This window comes from Diachasmimorpha longicaudata, chromosome 5 (genome assembly GCF_034640455.1).
Source record: "Diachasmimorpha longicaudata isolate KC_UGA_2023 chromosome 5, iyDiaLong2, whole genome shotgun sequence".
Lineage (NCBI taxonomy): Eukaryota > Metazoa > Arthropoda > Insecta > Hymenoptera > Braconidae > Diachasmimorpha > Diachasmimorpha longicaudata.
Window position 1 is genome coordinate 9,083,511 of NC_087229.1, and position 24,795 is coordinate 9,108,305.

Genomic DNA, 24,795 nt, shown 5'->3' on the forward strand with positions numbered 1-24,795 from the left:
CATGAGGTCTATAAAACCTCAGCTTTCGCGTGTGAAAGTATCTCCGCAAAAAAAAAACCCCAATAATCCCCCTCCCTCACGTAGAAAAATACATAATTATACTCCGAATCTATGCATTATGCACGATTCATTTCACATGTATATGTATTTACACATGTATTTGATCAGAAATTCTATATATGAATATCAGTTGCATATAGAAGGGTACATATATCTGCATGTAATTAATATATGACCCAAATCCAACTCTAGATCTTTCACAGAATACGGATCATATTCTAGAAATTTCGGTATAAACTGTGTTGCTTTAAGTTCTCCTTAGTTGGTAATACACACATAAGTAGAACTTGGTAGGAATACTTGGTACTTAAATTTCTACATGGGCACCCACTCACGACGATAAGCTAGAGTATATGTAGACAGTACGTATTATTAAGGATCTTTATTCATTGGTATTTATCGTTACAATGGGTTGAATCCTAGTCGAAACAAAAGTTTTCACATGGTTCTAGATGTATGTACAGAATGAGAGAACGTATCAGGTTAGAAAAATATGTTGTTTTTATGTTATATCATAGGGGATATACTAATATCATCAGTATGCAGTTTCCTCAGCGAAGGATAGGGTTGCTGAACAGCTTATCAACTTACTTTGTTAAATTCAGAAACACTCTTTGGCTATGAGCGTCGGATTTTCCATTGACACTAACGGAGGGTGACGTAAAATAATAACAAGAGAAGTACCACAACTCAGGAACCAGTTTCTGCTTGAGTCATTTCAAAGCTTTGATGATAGTGACGGTGAGTCGATAATTTTTTGACATTTCATTTTACCGGGGTAAACCCTTACCAAGAAAAACACAATCATTACGGTATCAAGAGTTGTGGAAAAAAATATGAATGATCACGCATTGCGTGTGCTTCGCAGGAGGTTCATTGTGGCATCACGCTAGCACAATCATTAATGATTAATTTTTCTCTCGTTCGAAAATGAGGTTTGTTTCGTGTGTCTTGTACGTTTACTCTTCTGAACTGGGGGTCAACGCACACTGTTCGTCTGTCGCTTGGTTAACCCTGAGAGAACCATTCATGGGCTTAGAAGGATAATATTATCTTGTGAATCTAAGGAGTCAAATTTGGAAGGAACTAAATGCGGTCGGCGCGCAGTAGAAAATTCACGCTGTGGTACGGCGCGGCGGCGCTCTGCCGCACGCAGAGAGAAATTTCTGAGATTAATTCTCGCGATAGTACAGGAATAGGGGCAAAGTGATGGCCAGGAAAAACTTCCAGTGCTGGGTCTGGAAATTGTATTGGGTTAAGCGTGAATTTTTCCTCGAATTCTGGGTCAATTTCTCCAGGAGTTGGACTCGAATTTTTCCAGAAAACTTCTCTCCGGGTGCGGGGCGCGCTGCAATATCACCTGACGGAGCCTTTTAGCATATTTTGTGAATGATGACTTCTTGAATCCCTTCTAGAGTATTCAGTTGAGCAGTGGTAGTTGTTTCCATTTGGTTAATGATCAGTATCGTACATAATAAGCCAAATTGGAAAAGAACCCGCGCCGCTCCGGGCCAATTCAGGAGGGTTGAACGTACACTTTTCAGATGCCATAATTACAACTGCTATATCTGAGTAAATATTCAATGGTCAGTGAGAGACAGCCCATCCAAATCACGGTGTGGTTATAACTTTCATATCTGATTGTACATTCTAATAGATTGTCGGACCGGAAAGTCGAAGCTGCTAAAGTGTAAGGCTGTTTGGGCAGTATTTCTCCCCCATCTACCAATGAAAAGGGCTGTGTACATACATTTACCATCTAGCCATCGTTCGGATTCATAGTCCAATCAAAACTTCAATACCCCGGTGTCTCAGGTTACCAATATCTGTGGGATTATTTTTTCTGGATTTCTTGCGATCCCAGGGAAATAATTTTTTTTAATGAAGCCATGAATACAGATCATCGAACAATAACGTCTAACCAACTGATAAATTTTCATATATCTCCAACCATCATCAACCAAAATATCGCAATTTTTCAACATTTCTTACAAAACTAGGTACAATGTTATTATTTAAGTTTGGAATAACCAAGTTTCCTACACAGCCTGTAATTCCAACTGTTTATCATTTCATTTTATATCGATACATACAGACAACAGTCATGCTGGAAGTGTTTCACTGATTCTCATTATAATGCCCAAACATCCTTAAGAGAATGCGAGAGAAACGACATACCAAAATTTAGTGCTATGCAGGAGACTACCGAGCGTCAAAATACTCTTCATCTAGTGCAATCAATTTTTTTTTGGGCAACGCTGGATACAATGATTAATCAAGAAATTGATGTTACTACCCCCAGAGGGTCCCACTCGCTTCATCCCTCCCTCATCCGAGTACAGCAATTAGGGAGGAGACGCGGTGAGGGATCAACAATTCATCTCAATTTCCGAGAATAATGTGATCACTGTAAGTTATTCCATTTTGATACACACATAGATTGGAATTTATTTCGGTTATCGTAGACGTATCTGTATTTATTACCGATTGTATCGAATTGATTGTGACCCACGAGGGAGCCTCAACAAGGGCCACACGTTTACGAATTGCAATTCCATCGTTTTCATGCTGATAACCGTTAGGCCAAAACGGTCACTTGTACTCCCGATAACTTTCACTACACTTGATGACACTTTTTTTTTTCTTAATCATATTCTCTTATAACTTATCAGCAGCATTCACACATACCCTGTAGGTGCATTTTTCATTAATTACAAGCATACAACAAAGGAATTTCTACATGATCCAAATGTTTTGATTAACCGTTATAGACTTTTTAACGCTCATAATCAACGGTCATGCATTGGAAGAAAAATTTAATCTGCCGAATAAGTCAGAGTCTCGCGGAAAAAATGGTGTTAAATAAAAGCCATTTGACGAACAGTTAGTCTTCATAGTTCATCAATAGATTTTTAGGGCGATATAAATAATGGAAGCGAATGTGAAAACGAGTGACACGTCCGCGGAATAAAAACGACGGTGAAAGAGAAACGGGAGAGAATGAGAGAGTCGTGGATGAAGGTAGCTGAGAGGGATGAATAGAACAAATTGGTAACAATATTGTTGGAGCCGTAGAAGACAATTGTATGTTTCGGACGTCATTAGGAAGAATAATTTTCCATCGAGTTCAAAGGAATAGTTTTGAAATTTTCTCTTTCGCTTATTTCCATCTGGGGTTTTAGAGAGCAGTTGGGTTGAAGGCTACAGATAATTGAAGTATCATTTCCGTTATTAACTGAAATTGCACTACAATTATCTTTAACAGGCGCGACAACTTTCCAGTAAAGGGTTTAATGTTGCGTGGCAGCCGTTTGATTAAGAATGAGTGCCATTAAGATTTTAATGTTGAATAAATCGCAAAATGAATATGAAAAAGTGACATATCCGCGAGTTGGAAGGGAAATAAAAGGAGACACGACGATGTTGTTGGAGGCTTGGGAGAAAATTGTAATTTTCAGACTCTTGGGAAGAATTTTCCTTCGACATCAAAGAAACCTTTTCCAATCGAACCTTTTCGTCGCAAAATTTTCCGGAGGATAATTTCACCCCAGTGCTTGAATTAAAAAAGAGTATTCATCACGCTTTTACGTCGAAATGAAGTGAAAAAAAAATAGATATAAAAATGAGTGACACTTCGGTATATAAAGAAGGAACATGAAAGAATAACGAGCTGTGAAAGAGACTGTCATACGTTAAAGTAGTCCAGAAGAAGAAATACGCAGCAATATCGTTAGAACCTTAACCCTCCAGTGACTGCGCTATGATCTAAGCGCCGCCCTTTTTATTACATCTACGATATCTCCGAAAGTATGATGAATTACGTCGTTCATTTACGAGTTTTTCAATGATATGTTCCGACGAGATTAACCACGTTGTCCTCCACCGACAATTTGACTTAATCAATTTTTCAGTGGAGTGCAGCGAGCGCGAATGTGCGCAGCGCTCATCATCGCTTTTACCTTTGGTCCTACTTTCCGGACGTGTCACTTAATTTTTATTTTCATCATTTCGCATAACCATTTATTCCTCGGCAGACAATTTTTTTCTCGCAGTCCGCGTTTCTTTATGACAATGAACATGTAGAATACATTCCATCATTTTCATGTTAGAAAACACATATTCTATATCCAAGGCCTGCAATAGATGACTTGACCAGTAACAACATCTATCTCGTCGCGTTGAGAATCAATTTAAATTGAATATATATGTCCGTTCATCACACGGTATGTCTTATACTCGAGGAGATATATCTAAGTATTGCATAAGGTAATACTGCTACGGCATGAGTACTAAATATAGTATATTTACAATTTTCTTTCTATCTACAAATATGCGTATAGCAGAATATCAAAATTATGTCATTATTGATCTAGGAATGGTGAATTGTGATTGATGGCGTAAGTAGTGCATTCATGGATGGATAAATTAATGCTGCAGAGGAGAGGGAATTGTACAGAGTTCTGAGATGAGTGATATAATTTTGATATAACAAGCTATCTTCCTCGCAGATAAAGTGTCAGTATGATCTTGACGGCATTAGATTTGTTAAACTGGCTACATGAGAATGAGAGTCCTTCCAATCAACTGTGAATGCATCAACAATTGATGGTACGCTGGAGGCAATACGCCATTCGTATCATGCTTGTACACGTATTTGATGCTAATTGATTCAATCAAGTATATGCTTTATCAGTAATACGTATTCTTGTCGTCGCAATTTGACTTGATTGATACATCGTTTTAATCGATAGTCTGTTATACGTGTAATAGGGGTAATAACTTAGATCCTAATCAACTTACGAAATGCTTTCCGAAATTCAGGATTGAACACTGTGTAAATGACAGGATTGACGAAACTGTTCATATATCCTAACCAAGATGTCACTATGAAGGCAGCTACACCTGGTGAACAATCCATTTGTAATTTTGTGCAAATGGCATCCATGATATTGCAGGTAAAAAATGGCACCCAGCATATGAGAAAGACACCTGTATTAACAAAATTGAACGAGTGATACTTCAGTTATCGGAGAAGTTTCAGGTGAAAGGATAATTAAATAATAATGGAGCTATTATATCATCCTCTTACCGAGTACAATGGCTAGAGTCTTAGTAGCTTTGCGCTCCCTTTTTGCCGAACTTTTTTCCCTCTTTTTCTTGCTCGCTTTGTTGGTTTTGTAAATGGTGAATCGCGAGCAACTGCCTTCGATTTTAGTTTCCTTTTTGCACAAATTGCTCGCAGCGAGAATACTCGGGCTTTTCTTCAACTGCAATGGCAAAAACGAGCTGACCGTTTTCAGTCTCTTTAGTTCCTGCTTGTTAAGACCATTGCCATTATTCTTTGCTTGGTGGGCACATTTAGGGGGCGGAGATGATGATGTCGATGATGACGGAGCTGAGGTGACTCTTGGATTCGGACTTGGACTTGAATTTAAGTCTATAGAATCGTGGGGAAGTACGGAAACGGTTTCGTTATCGTAAACTGTGTTCTTTCCTAATGCCTGAGCCACCACTCTGGAAAATTTCAAAATTTGACGATATCATCAAGCGAGAAACTGACAGGGGTTACATCATTTGCTCGATGATTTATGCATATTATTATTTACAGTTGTATGTGTGTATATTCACAAACAGAGAGCGAGGGGAACAAGCATGTTTATTCCAGTTTCCAAGAAATTACGATGTCTCCAACTGCTCACCAAATTTATTAGACAATAAATATGGCGAATAAAGAATGTTAATTTGCTTCAGGAGCTTCAGAAAATATCTCTAGAATTTGAAGAATTCTAAAAGCATTTTAGCAGTGCAGTTTGTTGTATGCAGTTTGCTGCAATAATTCATAACCGGTGTTTGGAAACTACCGCTAAATTAATTAACAGTGAAAATGCCATTGAAATTCATTCCGTTATTTTCCGGAAATCGCAGTTAAAGGCATAGCAGCAGATTCATTTAAGGAAGATTGCAGAATGACACGACATTTTACCAACTGCTGCGATAATACAATTTACGCCAAAATCTTATTCCAGTATTGCAAGACGTGAAGTTCACGTCTCGTTACGGGCCGCTTTATCAGCGTGACACATTTTCCAAACTCAACGGTGTTAAACTATGTACGAATACTGGCTCACTGATTGCTGTTCATGCTATTGCTATCTGAAATACACTGAATACAAATGATTAACGAAAAATGTTGTCCGTTACGCAACGTTGAAGCCAGCAAAGTCCTTAAAATCGTCGGGGGAATTTTTTTCATTTTCTAAAATAATCATCGATTGACTTTTTTATATTTCTATATTTTACTGCGATAAAGTTCCTATAAAATGAGCCGTAAAGAGAAATTGTTCAAAAGCAATCTCATAAACTCCCAATAGAAATGGAATAGAACTTCTTAGAGAAAGCGCTCGGCTTTTCTGGTAAATTTTCTCATGCGTAACTCTGCCGCTGAGAAATCGCCGCAAATACGGCTTTGTTCGCCGTACTCTGAAGCACCGTAACTACTTACGAAACCCCACAAAATATCAGCTATCCTTCAATCGTGGGGATTTGTCAGCAGATGTCGATAGACCCCCCGATTATGATATGAACTCCCACGCCATCAACTGACGACGTAGATTTTTATCTAGGGTATCCTAGCAACTTAATAGTATTTACTCAGAAATATGGAACATATTCTTACGTCGCTTCTTCGACAACAGTCGCCATAAAGCATTCCGTGCCCTTCTCGCTGAAAGCGGTGGGATCTAGGGGAGTCTCGTCCTCATCCTCGTTGCTACCTGAAGCTGTATTCGTTGGTTCTTCATGAACTGCACCGACGAGCGTCGCTGTACCTAGAGCTGTCTCGGCGAATCTTACAACAGAATAAGCACTATATATGATTTTAAGGGAATTGAAGCTCTCGAGGAATCTCGTGGACATCATGTGTTCAAAACACTTACGTGTGAAAAATTTTCATAGAAAAACCTGATTAATTATTGTTTTTTGGGACAATTCCATGAACTTTCTTGTAAAGAGAATTGAAAAATGAAATCTGAATGGTTTTATCTGTTTGATCCTTCTGTAATGTTTTCGTGCGATTAGAATGGATTATTCATAGAATCCAGATATTTTTCTGGAATTCTCGCGCCCGTTCGGTGTTTTACTATAATTTTTTCATACGTATGGATCAGCAAGAAATGTTGGTCCACTCACCTCTGAGTGTGGACGATATTTTCCATGATACTCCCCGGTTTTACATCCTTCAAGTTGGATTTTTTATTGGCTCTCGCACGGGCAGCCCGATTCCGCAGAGCCTATCATTCACAAATAAAATATCTAGCTCAACAGAGTGAACATGATAAATACGGTGATGTTAGTGAATTAATGATCAATTGTACGAGATAATCTGCACTATCTACTGGAGCCTTGAACTTATCCCGGTGGCACTTGGAACACTAGAGTTCAACGAACATCTTAATCATACCTGTAGTACCTCTGAGCACTTGATTAACGCACCTTGAATATGTTCCAATACAGAAAGACCATGATGATGCAGGGAATGTAGAAACTCGACAGGCTTGAGTAGATGATGAAGTCAGAGTTGTAGAATAAACACAAATCTGGAAGCCGGTTTGGTGTATTGTTTAGGCCGAGAACAATTGGACTGCCGATTGCAGCGGAAATCGCCCAGACGACGAGAATTGTTAACCATACTCTTCTATTGTTCTTATGTTTAGCATATTTTATTGGTTGGGTAACTGCGATATATCTGAAAAAATGAAAATTTGTTGTCCATTTTCACCCAATGCTGATCTTTCTCCAAAAGTAATTTTTTTTTCTACATCTTCCTGGTGCTGGAAAAAGCTGGACTCCACATATTAAAATAACCTCATTCATTTTATTCAAATAAACTATTTTTATAGAACGTAATGTTGAAAAACTTTCTTTCCATAAATTTGAAATTCCGATAAAATAGATAAATAGCTCATCGATGTCATGGGGCCGCGAATCCCTCCCGCTCAGAGTCACAAAGAATTTGTCCCAAATTCCTGTGATTAATACCCACACCCAGTTGTCCAGGACCGTTCGACAGTCCCACCAAAACTGAGGGGCATTAAACAATAATAGAATGACAGTCGGCTCTCACCTGTCAATTGATATAGCGACTAAATTGAAGATTGAACTCGTGCTGCACGTAACATCCATGGCAATATAGAAGTCACAGACAAAGCTCGGTAATGCCCACGTGCCATTCACCTACAATAAACAGAAGAAGTAATTTAGTAATGGAACTAGGTTACTCATCTGAACAATGTGAGCATTATTGAGAGAATGATGGTTTCCAAGAATGAGGGAGACGTCGGTTAATATTGATGAAAAGGAAGTTCTGAATTCTTCTTCCAACAAAAGAGGTAGGGAAGCTGGCCTTTGGAAAATGAATTGATCATGAATCAGTTCATAATTTATGTCCTAGGGTCAAGGAGCAGGTACCCCCGGAAGACTCATTGTGGTGCTTCTTGTCGGTAGGCTGAGGCTATCGGCCAACTATTCTCCGATTTTCGCGGCTGAATGCCACGTCAGAGGGTGACCCTTGCACAATCTTTGCCTCGCAGGCTTCTCCTTTCCCTCCCCCCTCCTGAGGCAATTACCACGCATGTTCTGTGTCTAGCCGAAATGTCCATTTCTCACTGGAGGTGAGAATCGAGGGGTTTTTGGGGGGAATAATGTATATATTTTTTTACCCCAGCCAGAATTTGTTCGACTCTCGCGTGACTGATGCACAATAGACCTTATCTTTGTTTCCCTTGTGACGTTGCTTTTTCCAGATTTTTTGGGGTGCGAATAGAGGGTACGGGGAGACGAGGGGGATGCTTTCGATAATTGGGGGATTTCTTCTGTTAAAAAATTAGTAGAACTGCTTCTTCCCCTAATGTAGCCCCGGGGAAAAATTTATAAACAGTATATGTAATTTTTGCCCATTCCATATATTCTCCTAATTGATAAGGTGTGGGTTATAAATATAGTTAAGGCGCAGTGATCGTATTTTTTATAGCCCCACGTGACCAATTCCTTTAGGGATATAGAGGAAATGAACCTGTGTTCGAAGCTACTTGATTGATTTTTGTTTAATAGGCAGGTATTTAAGAAAATGTTTAAGAAGTCGAACATTTTCGATTTTATGAGGATCGTAAAAAGAAAAAAAGATACTGCGAATTGTATTGCTTTTCTGAGTGTTGAAGAGAATTATAATAGTCTTCCGGGAGTCGAACAGCATTTTTCCTCAATTTATCGAGAGTATTTATTGTGAGAAGCTCGACATCGATCGATAGTCCTAAATTCCATCCTTTCAGGAATGTTTTCTTTAATGTGATTGCTGCAGGGGTTAAATTCCTCCCCTTATGAGCTTGTTTACTCGTGGAATTTGTTGGAGTGTCCAGGCATTAAGCACACGTGGAACGGGCAACGAAGGGAGTATTTCCGAAAATCTGGGTTATTTTTGTAAACGCAAAACACAGGGTTTATCGAAAAAATTGAGGACAATATCTGAGGATTGCGGAATATGCGCAAGTTTATGGAATCGTTGCATCAGTTTATGGTAAGGATCATCCTATCGTAAAAGCGAGAAAGGGTATCGATCTCGATATATCTCGAAAATCTCGAATAAGCGTAAAAGTGAGACTGAACACGGTGTGCCGCGATGTGAGGAGATGAGAAGGCGCGTACACAGCGAAAATTACGAAAAATGGCTTTTCACGAGGGGTTGGAAGGGGGAGCTATGCATACGGAGGCTTGGAATTTTCCCTCGGCGAAGGGAGGTGGATGCAGAATATATTCCAGCCACCTCCGTCACCCGGGTGGCATGCGTTGCTTGAGTAAAATATCAAATTGTTGATTTTCTATATCGAGAAAAATATACAGTCAAAATTATGAAACTCGCGGTTCGCTCGCTGACTACGAAATCGACTCGAAAAATTTGCGTGACAGCATCGATATTTTGCCACAGTCGGTTCTGATAAAAATCACCAAATGCTCCGGAAAAAGTCCGCGACAGTTCCGTTCAATTTTCAACAATCGCATTTTGTCCCGGAATTCCGGAAAAGACGCGTAATTTTTATCCAATATTTCTTCTCGTCTAAGAAAAATTCTGAAAAATGGGATTTGGCAAAGACTTGACGTGGCCTCGTATGCCGAAATTTCTCTCCATATATTTTCAACGCTGACATAATATTGGCGTATTTTATAGAAGAAGATGGAACGCAATAAAAAAATGATTGGACTCTTCATTTTGTTTTACACTCGACGATTCACTAAATAAATCGTTCTCTCCCATTTTATACAACAGTATCTGTTGAAAAAAATATCCTATATTTTTTAGCAGGACTTTTTTATCGATAATCGTTGGTGTCAATTGCCGTGATGCCGTATAATGTCACGGCTGAAAAAGTGTACATAATGCCATGGGGCGATAAAAGTTTTATCTAACGAATGTGACTTTATAATTCGCGCCGAAGGCGAGGATTGTAATCACAAACGCCAGATAATACTTTTTATCGGCGTGTAACGTAAAAAAATGGGAAGATGCGGTTGATCTCGTAAAAGAAAAAAACACCGGGAATGATAATGTTTATCAACATGAGCGAAATATTTTACACTCCTTGATATTTTATTACACCTCAATTAATAATCTCTTCATGACTCTTCATGACCGGAACAACAAAAAAAGAGTTATGGTACACTTCCGGTGCTGAATAGCTTTTTCATTCAATTTATTGAGAGACTGGGAACATTTAATGCCCCCGGAAGCTCAGCCTCGATCGATAGGCCCAAATTCCATTCTTTCACGGATGTTATCTTCCGTGTAATTGGTGTAGGGGTCACATTTTTTTTTGTCCCCACGAATTACCATTCCTTTCGAATTTTGGGGGTAATGAACGAATTAAAAAAAATGAGGAAGAGGAGGAGGACAAGGGTAGGTGAACATTTACCATAATTTTTCTTAAATCGTCCAAACTGAGATATTTTTCAAATAAATTTTCCTACACAGATTTTTGAAAATATTTAATAACTGCATGATATTCCGAGAAATTTTCAAGTTTATAAAATCGTTCCATCACTCTCCGGAAAAGATCATAAAAAGAAAAGAGACACTGCGAATAATAATGCTTTTTCGAGGGTCGAATAGAATTATAATACTCTTCCGGGTGTTGAATAGCATTTTTATTCAATTTCTTGAGAGATATTGGGAGCATTTAATGCGAGAAACCCGACATCGATCGATAGGCCTGAATTCCATCCTTTCACGGTTATTTACTTCATTGTGATTGGTGTAGGGGTTATATTTTTCTTCCCCCTATGAACTTGTCGTCTTTCAGAATTTTTTGGGGTATAGACGAATAATGGACGGACTAAGAACACACACAAGTGGGGGAGTAGGGAGTTTTCTAAACAATTTGGTGAACTCGTGAGAAAAGAAAACTCCAGCGTTCTTCAAGAAATAGAAGAAAATGTTCGGCGGCTGTGAAATATTTTCAAATTTATGGAGTCCCAGTATCACCCCCGATAAAATATTAAATAATTTTTCTACTATTTCTACAACGTTGCTGATATTCAAAAATAATCTTCTCGGTATGCAATGAGGAAAATAGTTGGATAAAATCCACGTAAAAGTTGCGTAATTCGCAAGTAAGAATAGAGCTCCGATAAAAATAACGTACGGTCCAGTTAAAAATACGGAATGCAACGTAAAAATTACGTAACTGGCTGAGTATTATTTACGAAGCGATCCGTATTTTTTTACTGTACTTTCGTAATTTTTATAGCCCCCTCATTCACCCCCACGAATAGCAGCCTTCCGCGTAATTTTTATTGAACCTTTTCCCTCCATTTAGATTAACGCACGAACCCTGTCGAGTAAAAATAAAGTAAATAACAATTACTCACCAGGACATAAACAGCAAATGGCATGACAAGCACAGCAACGAGTAAATCAGCAAGTGCCAAACTGACGATGAAATAATTAGTGACAGTCTGTAGGGCCCTTTCTCTCACAACAGCAAGTATAACAAGTACATTTCCAAACAGCGTTAAACACGGTACAATAACAAGAATCAAGGCCCACCAGTTATTGACCGATGATTTCTCTTGGCTCGCATTGCACTCCGAATTAACATCACTTGTTTCATTGCTAGTGCCACATGTGTCATTAACTTTTGTCGAATTCAGACCTATTCCTGAGTCGTAGTAAGTTGTGAGATTGACAAAGACACTGTAATTGAATCTTTTGATGTACTCGTTGATGTCATCGAAGACAAATAGATTGGATATGAGAGTGTAGTTGTCGACGTCTGTTGTGTTACCTATCGATTCAAATCGTGCTATTGTTGTTGCAAATGTTGAATTTGTTATGGTATCGTTGGACCATTCAAATTCAACGCTGGAATTACTCAGTAATTCGTTATCGGATAGATAAGTGACGTTGTTGATGGCGGTGCTCGAGAGAACTCTTATCCTTCCACCGACGATTCCACCACCAGGTGGTTCGTCTAGGTACGGTAATTCGTACGTTCGCGTTATGTTTTCATTAGCGAAAGCCGGATATCGGCTGATTATCTCCTTTTCCATATCTACGAGATATTAATTCACTGTTACTACGGCGTCTAGGATTGTTTGAGCTTTGGCTTTGTCCTCATTGCGCCAGAATTTACCTCGCAACGCTCTCGTCGGCTTTTTGGAGTCGCTAAGAGTCAAACATTAATTCGTCTCGTGTACCCTGATTTTGTAATTTCACTTGAGGCTCTGAAGAGACGAGGATTTTGGAGACGTGCGGTGGATACCGGGAGGTCCGACTGTACAATTTCACCGGATATTTCAATTCCTTCCTGGACACTGGAGACAGCGCTGGAACACAAATGGACGACCGGGGGAGATATTACTTGAGGGGATAAAGACACCGGGCGCATTATTAATGAAGTTGTTGGACTTGGGTCAAGTTCAAATTGAATGAATTTTGGGATCTCTGGGCGGATGTTTATGTCCACTGGCACGAAAGACTCCGGGCTTTACTGGGGATGATCGCTGACGTGGAGACGGTTGCTATTAGTCAGTTAAAGTCATGATTAGGGCTTTGAGTAATTACTTTTGTAATTTGATTTTAGGATGCTCCAGACCTTTGACAATTTTTTATTCAGGAAATCCTCCCCTAATTTATAGCCGGGGCTTTCCCTGGAGATTATGTTAACTAGGGATCTGAATATTTACAGATTTCCATGTGAACATTTTAAACATTTTATAATGATGAGAGGGGCAAGGTGATTTTTAAAAATTCGGGGCGACGGTGTAAACCGTTGATAAACAATCAATTTTTACGTAAGTCTTGGGGAAGAGTTCAGAGAAAGGCAGCTATGGATATTGATTTGTTTGAGAAGGTTTTTTTATTGCATTTTTAGTGAGAATTTTGCGAGGGTGATTTCTCCTCTTTTATTTTTGCATGATGAGAAAAAGAGGGAATGCAATAATTTCAAGAGAATGAAAAACGCTGAAAAATCGCTTCAGGAAACTGCGAGGTTTTCTATGGAAATCCTAAAAAAATCACTGGAATTTCTTAATGAAGTCGTTAGGTTTTTTACGATCTCAAATTAAGGTGCTGAAAAATTCTACTTACGGACAGTTGGAACTTTGAAATAAGGTATCATTTTTGAGGTGAATTTCATTAGAAATTTCATACACCTCTGTTCTACTTCTACTACTTACCTCACTTTTGCTGAATACATCCTTCAAAAAAATATCGACTGATACAGTCCACAGAGACAACGAACAGATGCGAGAGTCCAGGTGAAGCCAGAAAAATCAAATAATTCAAAAAAGGATTCAAAGGGGTTCCCTGACTCGTTAATTTCATGATCTCCGGATTTCATCGATTTTCCTTACTTTCAGCTAACTCCATACCATTTCATTCTTGTGTGACACAGGAATTTCACAACTGAATGACCCCTTGGAATTTTTTATTGCGAAATTCCGAAATTCTTCGTCGTAAATCTGGGAAAAATCCTTCCAGCGTAAAAATTCCAGTGTTGGCATGTGAATTCTTCCGAATCCATCCGAATATATAGGCCCTTATTACCAAGCCCCCCACCCCAGTAATTTCCCCACATTATGTTCACAAATACACAGAGAAATATTAAATAAGAATTACCTATCTCATCCCCCAACGTTCCATAATTTTTATCACAAGTTTCCCTACAAAATTCCGATCTCGTGATGTTAAATTTCCGAGTCACCTTCGTCATCGGTCCGTGAACTTGACTTCCATAATTTTCACGGAATATTTCTCCCCGCATGATCGACCAAAAACACTATAATATCCCGTCAGAAACACAAAGTTTTTCTATCAAACTGTTTTTCCCCCCGTCATGATCCTGGACGAGGACTCGCTCGTCGTGGAGATTTTTCATCTTTCTTATCGCAGCTAAAATGTCAGGATACGATGATCAGAGGGAACGTCTGTGTGTGCTGGGGTATGGCATGCGCCGATATCAGTTAGGAAAGTGTTATGTACCTTACCAGCGCGTTAGTTGTTCAATACAGCGAGTCCTGTATCTCAAACGTGATAGGAGAATAGTAGTCCTGTTGGCCGCCTGCTCCACTCACTCCCAAATTTACGTGCGTTGGTATGGGCGAACTGGAGTGGGTGTAACCCACTGAATGAGTTGCGGAAACAACTTCCCGATATCGAGAAATCCCCCTGGAAATTGACGAAATACAATAATCCCATGAGTTTTTATTCTGCTCTATTTTCAACTGCATTGGGTGGAAATACACTTGCTAATTGCCCGAGGGCTTTCAGCCAATCGTGTTTCATTATTAGTCGCATCTCAAATAGTGGAAAAAATCATCGGTGGAAGCTCTGGGAACATCTTGTCTGATGCACGTGATATGGAGCGTTTTAAGGGAGATTTGAATTTTTCATGTTGTGAATTTGAATTCAATTCAATTTAAGATTGAGCCGTTCACGGAGTCTCTATAGTCGTATTGAGCGATTCACGGAATGGAAATATTCAGTGCCAAGCGATCATCTGTACTTCACTGATAACTCGGATTTCCAAACTCCCGGAGACCAGTGAAAATTCACAACTTCGGTTGACTTACATTATTATTAATTATTAGTTTTTAAGGATAAGATTAATCGTGATTCCAAAGCTGTCAGCTTTCAGATGATTACAATCTTGTAGTTGTTTACCGGACATTTTAGCCGATATTTATTAATATCGGAATGTAATTTCACGATATCGAGAAATCCCGGTGGAAATAGAGGAAAAACAGTAGTCCCATGAGGTTTTGTTCAGTTTTATTTTTAACTACGTCCGTTGGAAGGGCATTTACAAATTGCCTGAGGGCTTGCAACCAATCGGTTTTTATTAATAGTTGTATTTGAAATAGTGAAAAAAACCTCGGGTGAATCTCTAGGACAATCTTGTCAGATGTAAATGATATAGAATGAGTTAAGTCTCATTTGAATTTTCAATGTTTTAAATTTGAATTCAATTGCGGGTTAAATTATAAGATTAAATCTCTAGTCGTATTGAGAGTTTCACAGAATAGAAATTTTTCATGTCACGCGATCATTTGTACTCCCATAGTAACTTGACTGTTTCATATCATTAGAAAAATTAAATATTACGGTTATGACGTTTGCCAAAAACATGAGATTAATAAATTTCCATATCTTTTGTTCATATTTTTTTTTAATTTGAGAATTCTATAAATCAAGAGGCATTACACTATGTCTGAATTTTAACTCGAAATTTCGCGAGCAATTTAACAGTGCACGTTATTCCGATACATTAAAGAATTAGGCCGTCATCAGGCGTTGAGATAAAAATCGATTAACCTGATAATTGATTTAATCACATTCTACTGACTTGTTCGTACCCCAGGTGATGGGGTAGTTGTCAGTAGTATCGGCATAATCTGAAAATTATTAAGACAATCACGTTCCAATTACACGATGGCCCGGCGGCCTGTCCCAATGGATTAACTACTTGCCTCCGCCCCACGTACGAAAAGATTTCATTTACATGACACGATTTTCATTGAACTTTCCATTAGTTCGTGGCCGGTTTTATTGAAAACTTTCGCAACTCATCTGGGCTTTTATTCGATAAAAATGTTAGGTGAAAACCTTTCACATAAAAAATAAATATTAAGAATTTCATAGAATAGAATACTAAAAAATGATAATTCAACTAGAATTTCTGTCCTTTGAATATCTAGGAATATAATTATTTCGAGATCTCATATGCAGATTTCGAGCTTTTCCCCATCTTTTCAATCATTTTTTCATTGGATAGCCCGCGGAGTTTCTCATCGGAATACATTTCTCAATCTGCTGCTGTAAAGATTCCCCTCCTCAATTGAATAAGATTGATGAATTTCATTTAATTCAAGGGGGGAAATCTTCATAGCAGGAAATTGAAAAATGTATCTCAATCAGAAATTTCTCGAGCTTTCAACGAAAAAATGAATAATGATGCGGAAGGTGGGGAAGAGCCTGGAATTAGCATGTGAAACTTTGAGGGATTTATTTTTCACGCGAAAAAAATCATGTACAGTGGGTGATAAATGTTGTCTTCATATGTAAATCCAATAAATATACAATGACGATGATATGATCATCACCTCACGATTGCTCTGCTTATGATACATGGAAAGAAATTGTGTAGGACATTGACGAGACAATGGAAGCAGAAAACTAAATGTTTTTATCTCATTATCTCTATTTAAATAAATAATAGAGTTTATTAAAATATTCTCTATAAAAATTCTTGGAAATTCATTGAAAAATTCTATCGAAATAGCACGGTTTTTCTATAAAATTTTTCATGCGTGTCCGCAATTATTGAAATTACAGGTTGACCGAGCACTCACTCAGGCTCCTTTAATGAGTATTCCGCAAGTCACATAAAAAATTGATGTTTGAATTTTTGACGGGAACCATTTGGCCCGATATTTGGTGAAATTGCCGATATTATGACAAGCTACTATTTTATTGACGAATGTTTTACAGTCCGCAAGGAAAAATATGGAGCCCTCAATACCAACAAATCCCCGAATTTTTTTTTGCTCTACAAACATTAGTTCATGCAAAAAACTCTCCTGAGTTCATGGACATTCCCTGTCCTCTATTTTTTCCCAATTGTCGTTCTATTCAACGAATGGTTTTTTTCAAGAATTAATTTTCCCTCGACTCCCCAGCATTATTGACATGTAAACGAGCTTTTGTTTCATTTTCAATGCAGAAAATCCTGAATTTCATTAAAGCTTATTCAGCCATCCAGGAAATAGTTTCCCAAGCCCGCGGCTCCATAGAAAATGCGGTTGACGATTCAATGTGGAAAGCATCATATGGAATACCCGGATTATACGTCAATTGTGTCCCATCGTCCAACTGGAATTGAAATATATTAAATTATAACCCTCATTATATGGCTGAATATAATTTTATTCCCATCACAGAGAGTGAAAAATTAATTTTTGAAATTTTAACGAACGCCATTCGTTCCAATGTTTCACAGAATTACTCATATTATGACTAATTACAAGGTATTTTATAGTCGGAAGTTTCACAATCTGCCTGAAAAAACCTGTAACCCCAGTGTCAACAAAGCCCTCAATATTTTAAATGTCTCATTAACGTTATTTGCACAGCATAACTCTCTGGCAAATTCGTTAAATATTCCTTCGCGCTGCCTCTCGTTTTTTTTAATTTCATACCTGACGTTCTGTTCATCGGATCGTTTTTCTTTCGAAAATTAATTTTTTCCGGGCTTTCCAGCATTGTTGACATGTAAACAAGCCTTTGTTTCCATCTCAATGGAGAAAATCCCGGATTTCATTAAAGCTTATCCCACCATTCTGAAAATAGTTGCCCCAAGCTCACGACTCCATAGAAAATGCGGTTGACGATTTAATGTGGATAGCATTATATGCAATATGTAGATTATACGTTAATTGTATCGTAGATCCCGACTATCATTTAAATATATTAACCTATATTATAGTGTTAAACGTAATTTCACTCGTATCGCGTTTCCATCGCGAAAGGCTTTTTAGCATAGACGGTAAAAAATTAATGGGTACAATTTTAACGGAAACCATTTGTTCTGATGTTTGACGAAATTACCCATATTACGACAAACTGGTGACATTTTATAGGCGAAGGGTTGATAATTTACCCAAAAAAAAACGTAACAATCGATATCAATGAACCTCTGATTTTTCTAAATGTCTCATTAACGTTAATTGAAAAAAAAATCCAAGGAAAGATAGAGGACTTTTTTTTATCACTTTTATCGTGCCGTGAATTAAGTATTCCAACAAATGTTTTAGTCAAAATCCCACAATTTATCTCATTTTACCATTTCGCAAATGCATCACTGGTCATCTTTTTACATTTTAAATTTTCTTTTATGCTCTCTGTGTTTTTTTCATCGCTGAAGTTCCATTTTACGAAACGTTTTTATGTTAACGATTGAATTCTTCAGAGTTTCCCAGCATTGTAGAATTGCAAACGAGCGTTTGTTTGCTTCTCAATGCAGAAAAGCCCGAATTTCATTAAAACTTGGTTAGCCATCCAGAAAATATTTTCCCAAGCGACTCTATAGAAAGTGCGGTTGACGACTCCACGTGAAAAGCATCATATGCAATATCCGGATTATACGTCAAGTGTGTCGTATATACCAAACTATATTTTGAATATATTATGAAATATAACTTCACTCGCATCGCTTTATCATCGGAGAGGACTTTCGGAGAACAAGTTTTAAATTTTGACGGGAGCCATTTGGTTCGACATCCGGTTGAATTACCCATGTTATGACAAACTGTTAAGTATTAATCGACGAATGTCTTCGTATCCGTACGGAAACGTATCGATGCGTTTCCGGTAATTTTCCGAGGGAATTTTCGATGCTGCTTCGAAAAAATGATGAAAAATTGGTGCATCAATCGTATGATAATATGAGTATAATAGAATGCAATGACGGGATCGATATCCGGAAGAATAAATACAGTTTTTAAATAAAGATACAGTGTGATTTTTTTTTGTATTCTATGGAACGAATTTTTAGAGCTTTCATGGTTTGTCGAGATGTGAGAGAGATTTTATTTCTTCTTCAATGCAGAAAATCCGGAATTTCATTAAAGCCTATTCAACCACCCAGGAAACGTTTCCCCAAGCCTCTGAGCCTATAGAAAATACGATTGACCAATACGACGTGGAAAACATGATATGCAATATCTGGATTATACGTCAAATGTGTCCTATATCCGGACTATCAGGAATATATGTTGACACATAAGTTGACTCGTATCGCTTTTCATGGGGAACGTTCGAAGAAACATTCATCGGAAAAGGCATTTATAGCAAAGTATGGATGTTGCCAATAGGCAATTTTCCAATCCACGCGTTCTATCGTTGGGTCATTACACCAGGCTCCCTGTATGATTAATAATACACTAGGGGCTGAAACGAGCAGCGTGACGCTTGTGTGTGATGAATCAGCGAATTATTATTGAATGCCGAGGGGGAGAAAATTGTATTCATTTATTTGTTACACGTTCCAATATGCAAATGTGCAAAGATCAGGGGATCGAGGCTTTCAAATTTTAGGATTATATTTTCGGACCACCATAACAGGCGATAGTTTTACTGGAATTGCTGTTGTCTGAAATTTTTCTATAATTTTCAATTTATTGGAAATTTTCCAGAGGAAGATTCGAGACAATTTTATCACTAAAAATCCCAACAAAATTCAACATAATTTAAAGGAGCCCTCGTGCCCTTGCCGATTGCACTTTGAAAAGGTCATTCAACAGCGATCGAAACCGGGAATTTTATTATCCTTTTCCATCCCAATCAAATTCAATCTCACTTTTCGAGCAAATACAAATCAATTGCCCGCGAAATTTCAATTTTTTTCCTAACTGTATTTACTCCGCTGTCCGGAATACACAAAATCGAGTTGATGGAAGAACCGCAACGAATAACTATCTGAAAATGTGGCCTCGCGTCCAATATTTACCTTTTTCGACAATCATAAAACTGGAGAAAAAAAAATATTGTGGGCATTACTTTTACACACTCCGGAGTATTTCTCGGAAAATTCCCACGTCCATGCACATCCAATAAAAATACAATATTCCTTCTATTGACTTATTCAATTCTGCGGCATCTTCTTGTTGCATCTGGGGAATCCAATGTTAAAAAGGGAGAAACATCTGTAGGTTTTTTGCCCACCCTTACGTGAATCGATTTCTAGCTTTCAATTCGGGCGCTATTGGGTCGTTATGTGTGTGGCACGCGTCTGGAAACTGCGATAAAGAAACCCTGTATAACCCCGGCATAAAAAGCCCCGTAGTATAATATAATCGCACTGATAAACGAAAAATATAACTGAATGGGCCAGGGTTAGGGCAAGCACATGCTCTGAGCGCATTATGAAAAATGCCCTTTCATTCACATCGGCAAAAATAGGGGCGGATATTAAACGAAGATTGTTTGGATAATTTCACCAACTTGTTGAGGAAATTTAACGACTGATCACTCCCCTTTGAATTTTCCAGAGCTAATTTAGGGGTTATTTCATTGAAAAAAAATCCAAAACATGTTTAATCGTCTAATGCCTCCATTATTCAGATTCTGGGGATACAAATGAATCTCTAATAACTATTTTTATCTATTGACAAATTATCTGTCCAACATGAATATGTTAGAGAGATTTGAAATTTTTTTTCTCTGGTATTTCGTCCAGGTCATCCAACAAAATATCAAAAAATCGCTAGCGCAACATCTCGACACCTAATGCTGTTTCTCGGGAGTTTCCCCATCTCTGGACATCCGATAAAAAATACAATTTCCTCGTGTTGACTCATTTAATCTCGTGGTATTTTCTTATTGCAGTCCGGGAATCCAATTGTAGAAGGGAAGGAACATCTGCGGAGAGATTTTTTTTTCACCGTTCGGTGAATTGATTTTCAAGCTCCAATTTGGGCACTACTCAGTCATTACCGCGTCCGGCACCCGTCTAGATCTTAAAATACTGTAGAAACATCCGGAATGTAATCGTAATAATCAAGGAAAAATGTGAGAATGATTGAACGCGACGTGATTAAGAGTGGGGCATTAATTTTTTCAAGCCGGAAAGGAAATTTCGCCTGATAGTAGACGAAACTTTTTCAGTGATTCCTCATGATTCCGAATCTTTCTGCACAAATTACCATAATTAATTATTTTAAGTCTCAGTGATAAATAGCAACATTTAAGTGAGATGGAAAAATCAATATCCACTGACTTCCTTCTATCAAATGTCGATTAAAATCACGTGGTGGAATAAAAATTAGTGCCGGCATTTCTCGGGGAAGGTGCGTGTTCTGTCGATAAAATTTATTCATACCCTTCCTTAATATATTTTGACCCTGAATCATTTCAGGAATTAGTGCCTCCTCCATTTCCCACTCGCTACTCAAGTCCTCAATGATAGCAAGACGGATTAATTATGTTCTACACGAAGCAAAGTTTTCGTCTGAAACGACACGGACCGTTTTCCCTGATTCAGAAATTTTACCGGATCTTCCGGGCTTCTTCGTAATTACCAATTTCTCCACGAGTTGCTATCATTAAATATTGTACTGCTCACTAATAAATAATAATAATTCAAGTTAAGCGTAAAGCGCATTATTTACTGATATTTTTATACCAAATGTCCATTAAATCACACCGCGGAATAAAAATTAATCCCTGTGTTTCTCGGAAAAGGTGCGTGTTCTCTCGATAAAATTTATTCATACATGTCCCTAATAAATTATGACCCTGAATCCTCTGAGAAATTAGTAGCTACCCCGTTTCCTACTCACTGCTCAAGTCCCTAATGACAACAGAACATTAATTCTGTTTTACACGAAGTGAAATTTTCGTCTGAGCCACTACGGACCCTTTTCACTGATCTAGAAATTTTGGTGTATCTCGGTGAGTTTATGTGACGTTTTATGTCACATGAACAAATATGGACTAACCTATGCACTAACATTCTTCTGTGAAATATCTATTAAAGTCATCGGGCTGAATAAAAATTATTACTTGCGGTTTCGCAGAGACGGCGCGTGTTCTGTCGATAAAATTTATTCATCCCTGTCCTTAATAAATTTTGACCCTGAATCATCTGAGAAATTACTGGCTACTCCATTTTCTACTCACTATTCAAATCACTAATGACATAAGAACATTTATTTTTGTTCCTACGAGAAGTAGAATGTGCGGCTGAAACAATACGGACCTTTATCACTGATTTGGAAATTTCTTTGAATTTTGCTGACTTGGTCATAATATTCTTAATGAATTGTGCCTAATCATTTGCTTCTATCAAATGTTTCTCAACAATCACGTGGGAAAAAATAATAACTCGTATTTTTTACGGAAAATATGTTCTCTAAAAAATTTTTTTGCCGTTCTTAACTAATTTTCACGGGGACTCACCTGAAAAATTAATGCCTACTCCACTTCCTTCTCGCTATTCAAGTCCCTAATGACCGCACTGCATTAATTTTCTCTCCAGAAACATTTTCGTCTGAAACTATACCGACCTTTTTCACTCATTCAGACATTTCGTTGGATTTTCCCGACTTCCTCATCATTCCTGATCTTTCTGGATGAATTATTTTAATTAATTATTTTGCTGTTCATTAAAATACCATATGCGGATGCCCAAATATCTTTCAAAGTTTCCTGCAGCCCCTCAAGTTCTAATTACATCAACTTTTTTCAATTATGAACTTTTCGATCGACTTCTACGTATGAAAAAATTCACTCCGATTTCGAGTAAATGTTTATTGATAAATTCCGTACAAAAAATACTCTCAGGAGAGTGCGTGTTCCCCCAAAAATTATTCCACCCAAATCCTCAAAAAAATTTCGGCGCCGAGTCCCTTGAAAAAATAGTAGACCTCATCTCCAACTCTCAGCGTATTTCCCCGATGACAACAGGTTCATCAATTTTTCACCCACATTTCTTCCCGCTTCCCAAAGAGAATTTCCCTCCGCACGTTATAACAAAGTCGACAGGATGAGCCATGCTTCCCGGGCCTCTCAATCTCCCATGCATAATGTAAATCACCAATTTAATTTATAAATCCCCCCGAAGCCTTTCCCATTCCCCATTCAATAAACAATGTAAAACAATATAGACACTATCCCCAGATAGTGTTACCACTTACCATGTGCCACGATAAAATCCAATTCTCAATCATAGTTCTCCGTTATTCTTAACGTAAGTTCCTGCAATCCTTGGTTCGATCAATGTTCCATTAGCGGTCGCGACCCGCCCCTTATAGAATCGATCCATTTTATGTTTCAAGAACAGTCCTGAGAACCCCTTAATTACCGTATACCAATGCATTAAGCAAAAGCCCGCAGTATCTCCAAATAATAACCCATCAGGCGGAATTTCCCGATGTTCACAATTGTCGCACCATCACAAATGTCTCTTAGGCCTGAGTTCAATCCACCCCCCCCCCCAAATCCAAATATCACTTCAGCCTTCCCCCTCAGTCTTGTTTGCCCCTATTATCTTTTCGTTCTATCCAAGTAAACTTCCAACATTAATCAAAGGGATATCATAAATCCCGGCCCTCTCACATTATCACCAACTTCTTGCCAACACACAACTTGCTACTCCAGCAACGGAAACAGCCCCAAATTAGTCAGAATTGTTGATGATAAGATTTTTCACCATCACCTGCTACCGTCTACCGTCCCCGTACCTTTAATCATCTCCATTTTAAATGCTCACCTGTGTCATATGTCTCCATAACCTGTAGCGGAAATTTTTCAACTGTAAGGTCAATAGCGAATCATGATATCTCCCAAGGACTCGGTTATGCACTCACACCTCCACACGCGGCATTGCAGCTACTTAACGCCCGTGGAGAATTTCCAGCGGCCGTTGGTGATGCTGGTGCTGGTGATGTTCATTCATATTTTCCGGGAGTTCATTCATGATCATCGGTTGAGGGTAATTCTGGTGAAAAAAATCTTGTCGAATGAAAATTGTCAATGCCAGGCCAGGGCGACACGATGAGACGTCGATTTTTCGGCTCCCACGCTGTCATTGCTGATCTCACTGATATTCATTGGGTATCGATTGCCAAAGGGTGAGCTTTTTCACACGACAATCTCGAGCGAATGGGCCTGATCTACAATACGACTGTCGTATCGGGGAATTGGTGTATTCAGGTGTCTTCAATGAGACCGAGTTGACACATTTATTGAGCAACACTGCATTGTTCCACTACTATCATGTACTTAAACATCGACACTTGCTCTTGACGATCAATAATAGATGGAATCACTGAATTCATCATTGAAATGATATCAAGGTGGTTGCACATATTCATTTAGCTGTCACCACCCACCTTGTTGCTCTGGCATCCGTCGGCTAACGTACGGCAAGCGACTGGCTGTCTGGTCGTGTTTTGCTGTGGAATTTCGTAGTAGTGGAGTGTGTGAGTGGTAAAACGGTGAGTAGGTGGAAGTGAGAGGGCATGATGAGGATAGGGGGTTGAAAAGCGACGCCATTGGCAAACCCCTCTCGTACTCAAGGAAACTCTGTTCCCCGTACTGTCGACGCGCCGCCGCTAGGAGCATCACCACTACCTAACCCCCATTACTCTTCCCTCTTTTTCCCCGTATAGTTCGGCGCAGGATCCTGG

The 24,795-nt window shown here is 38.5% G+C and overlaps 1 protein-coding gene across 6 annotated transcripts; it reads right to left on the minus strand.

Annotated features, from left to right (window-relative positions):
- Positions 1-427: 427 nt before the first annotated feature.
- Dop2r (Dopamine 2-like receptor) lies at positions 428-24,537 on the minus strand. Of its 6 annotated transcripts, none has more exons than XM_064122060.1 (10): positions 23,302-24,537; positions 14,596-14,776; positions 12,741-12,933; positions 11,977-12,659; positions 8,183-8,292; positions 7,552-7,804; positions 7,249-7,349; positions 6,737-6,925; positions 5,150-5,574; positions 428-5,049 (listed from the first exon to the last, which is right to left on the minus strand). In XM_064122060.1, exons 4-10 carry the CDS (start codon positions 12,655-12,657, stop codon positions 4,841-4,843), a joined length of 1,968 nt encoding a protein of 655 aa, XP_063978130.1. In that variant the 5' UTR covers positions 12,658-12,659; positions 12,741-12,933; positions 14,596-14,776; positions 23,302-24,537; the 3' UTR covers positions 428-4,840. The 6 variants fall into 6 exon arrangements, with proteins under 6 accessions (XP_063978130.1, XP_063978131.1, XP_063978129.1 ...); XM_064122061.1 differs by having other exon boundaries at positions 11,977-12,933; positions 23,302-24,104; positions 24,499-24,512; XM_064122059.1 differs by having other exon boundaries at positions 11,977-12,933; positions 23,877-24,537.
- Positions 24,538-24,795: the final 258 nt, after the last annotated feature.

What these genes read in the sequence shown, in the direction of transcription:
- Dop2r (XM_064122059.1), bottom strand. Translation starts at nt 12,657, where the DNA reads ATGGAAAAGGAGATAATCAGCCGATATCCGGCTTTCGCTAATGAAAAC. An exon ending in GTCGCTATATCAATTGACAG is followed by an intron (nt 7,805 to 8,182) that starts GTGAGAGCCGAC and finishes TCATTTTTTCAG; the next exon opens with ATATATCGCAGTTACCCAAC. An exon ending in AATATCGTCCACACTCAGAG is followed by an intron (nt 6,926 to 7,248) that starts GTGAGTGGACCA and finishes AATCATATATAG; the next exon opens with TGCTTATTCTGTTGTAAGAT.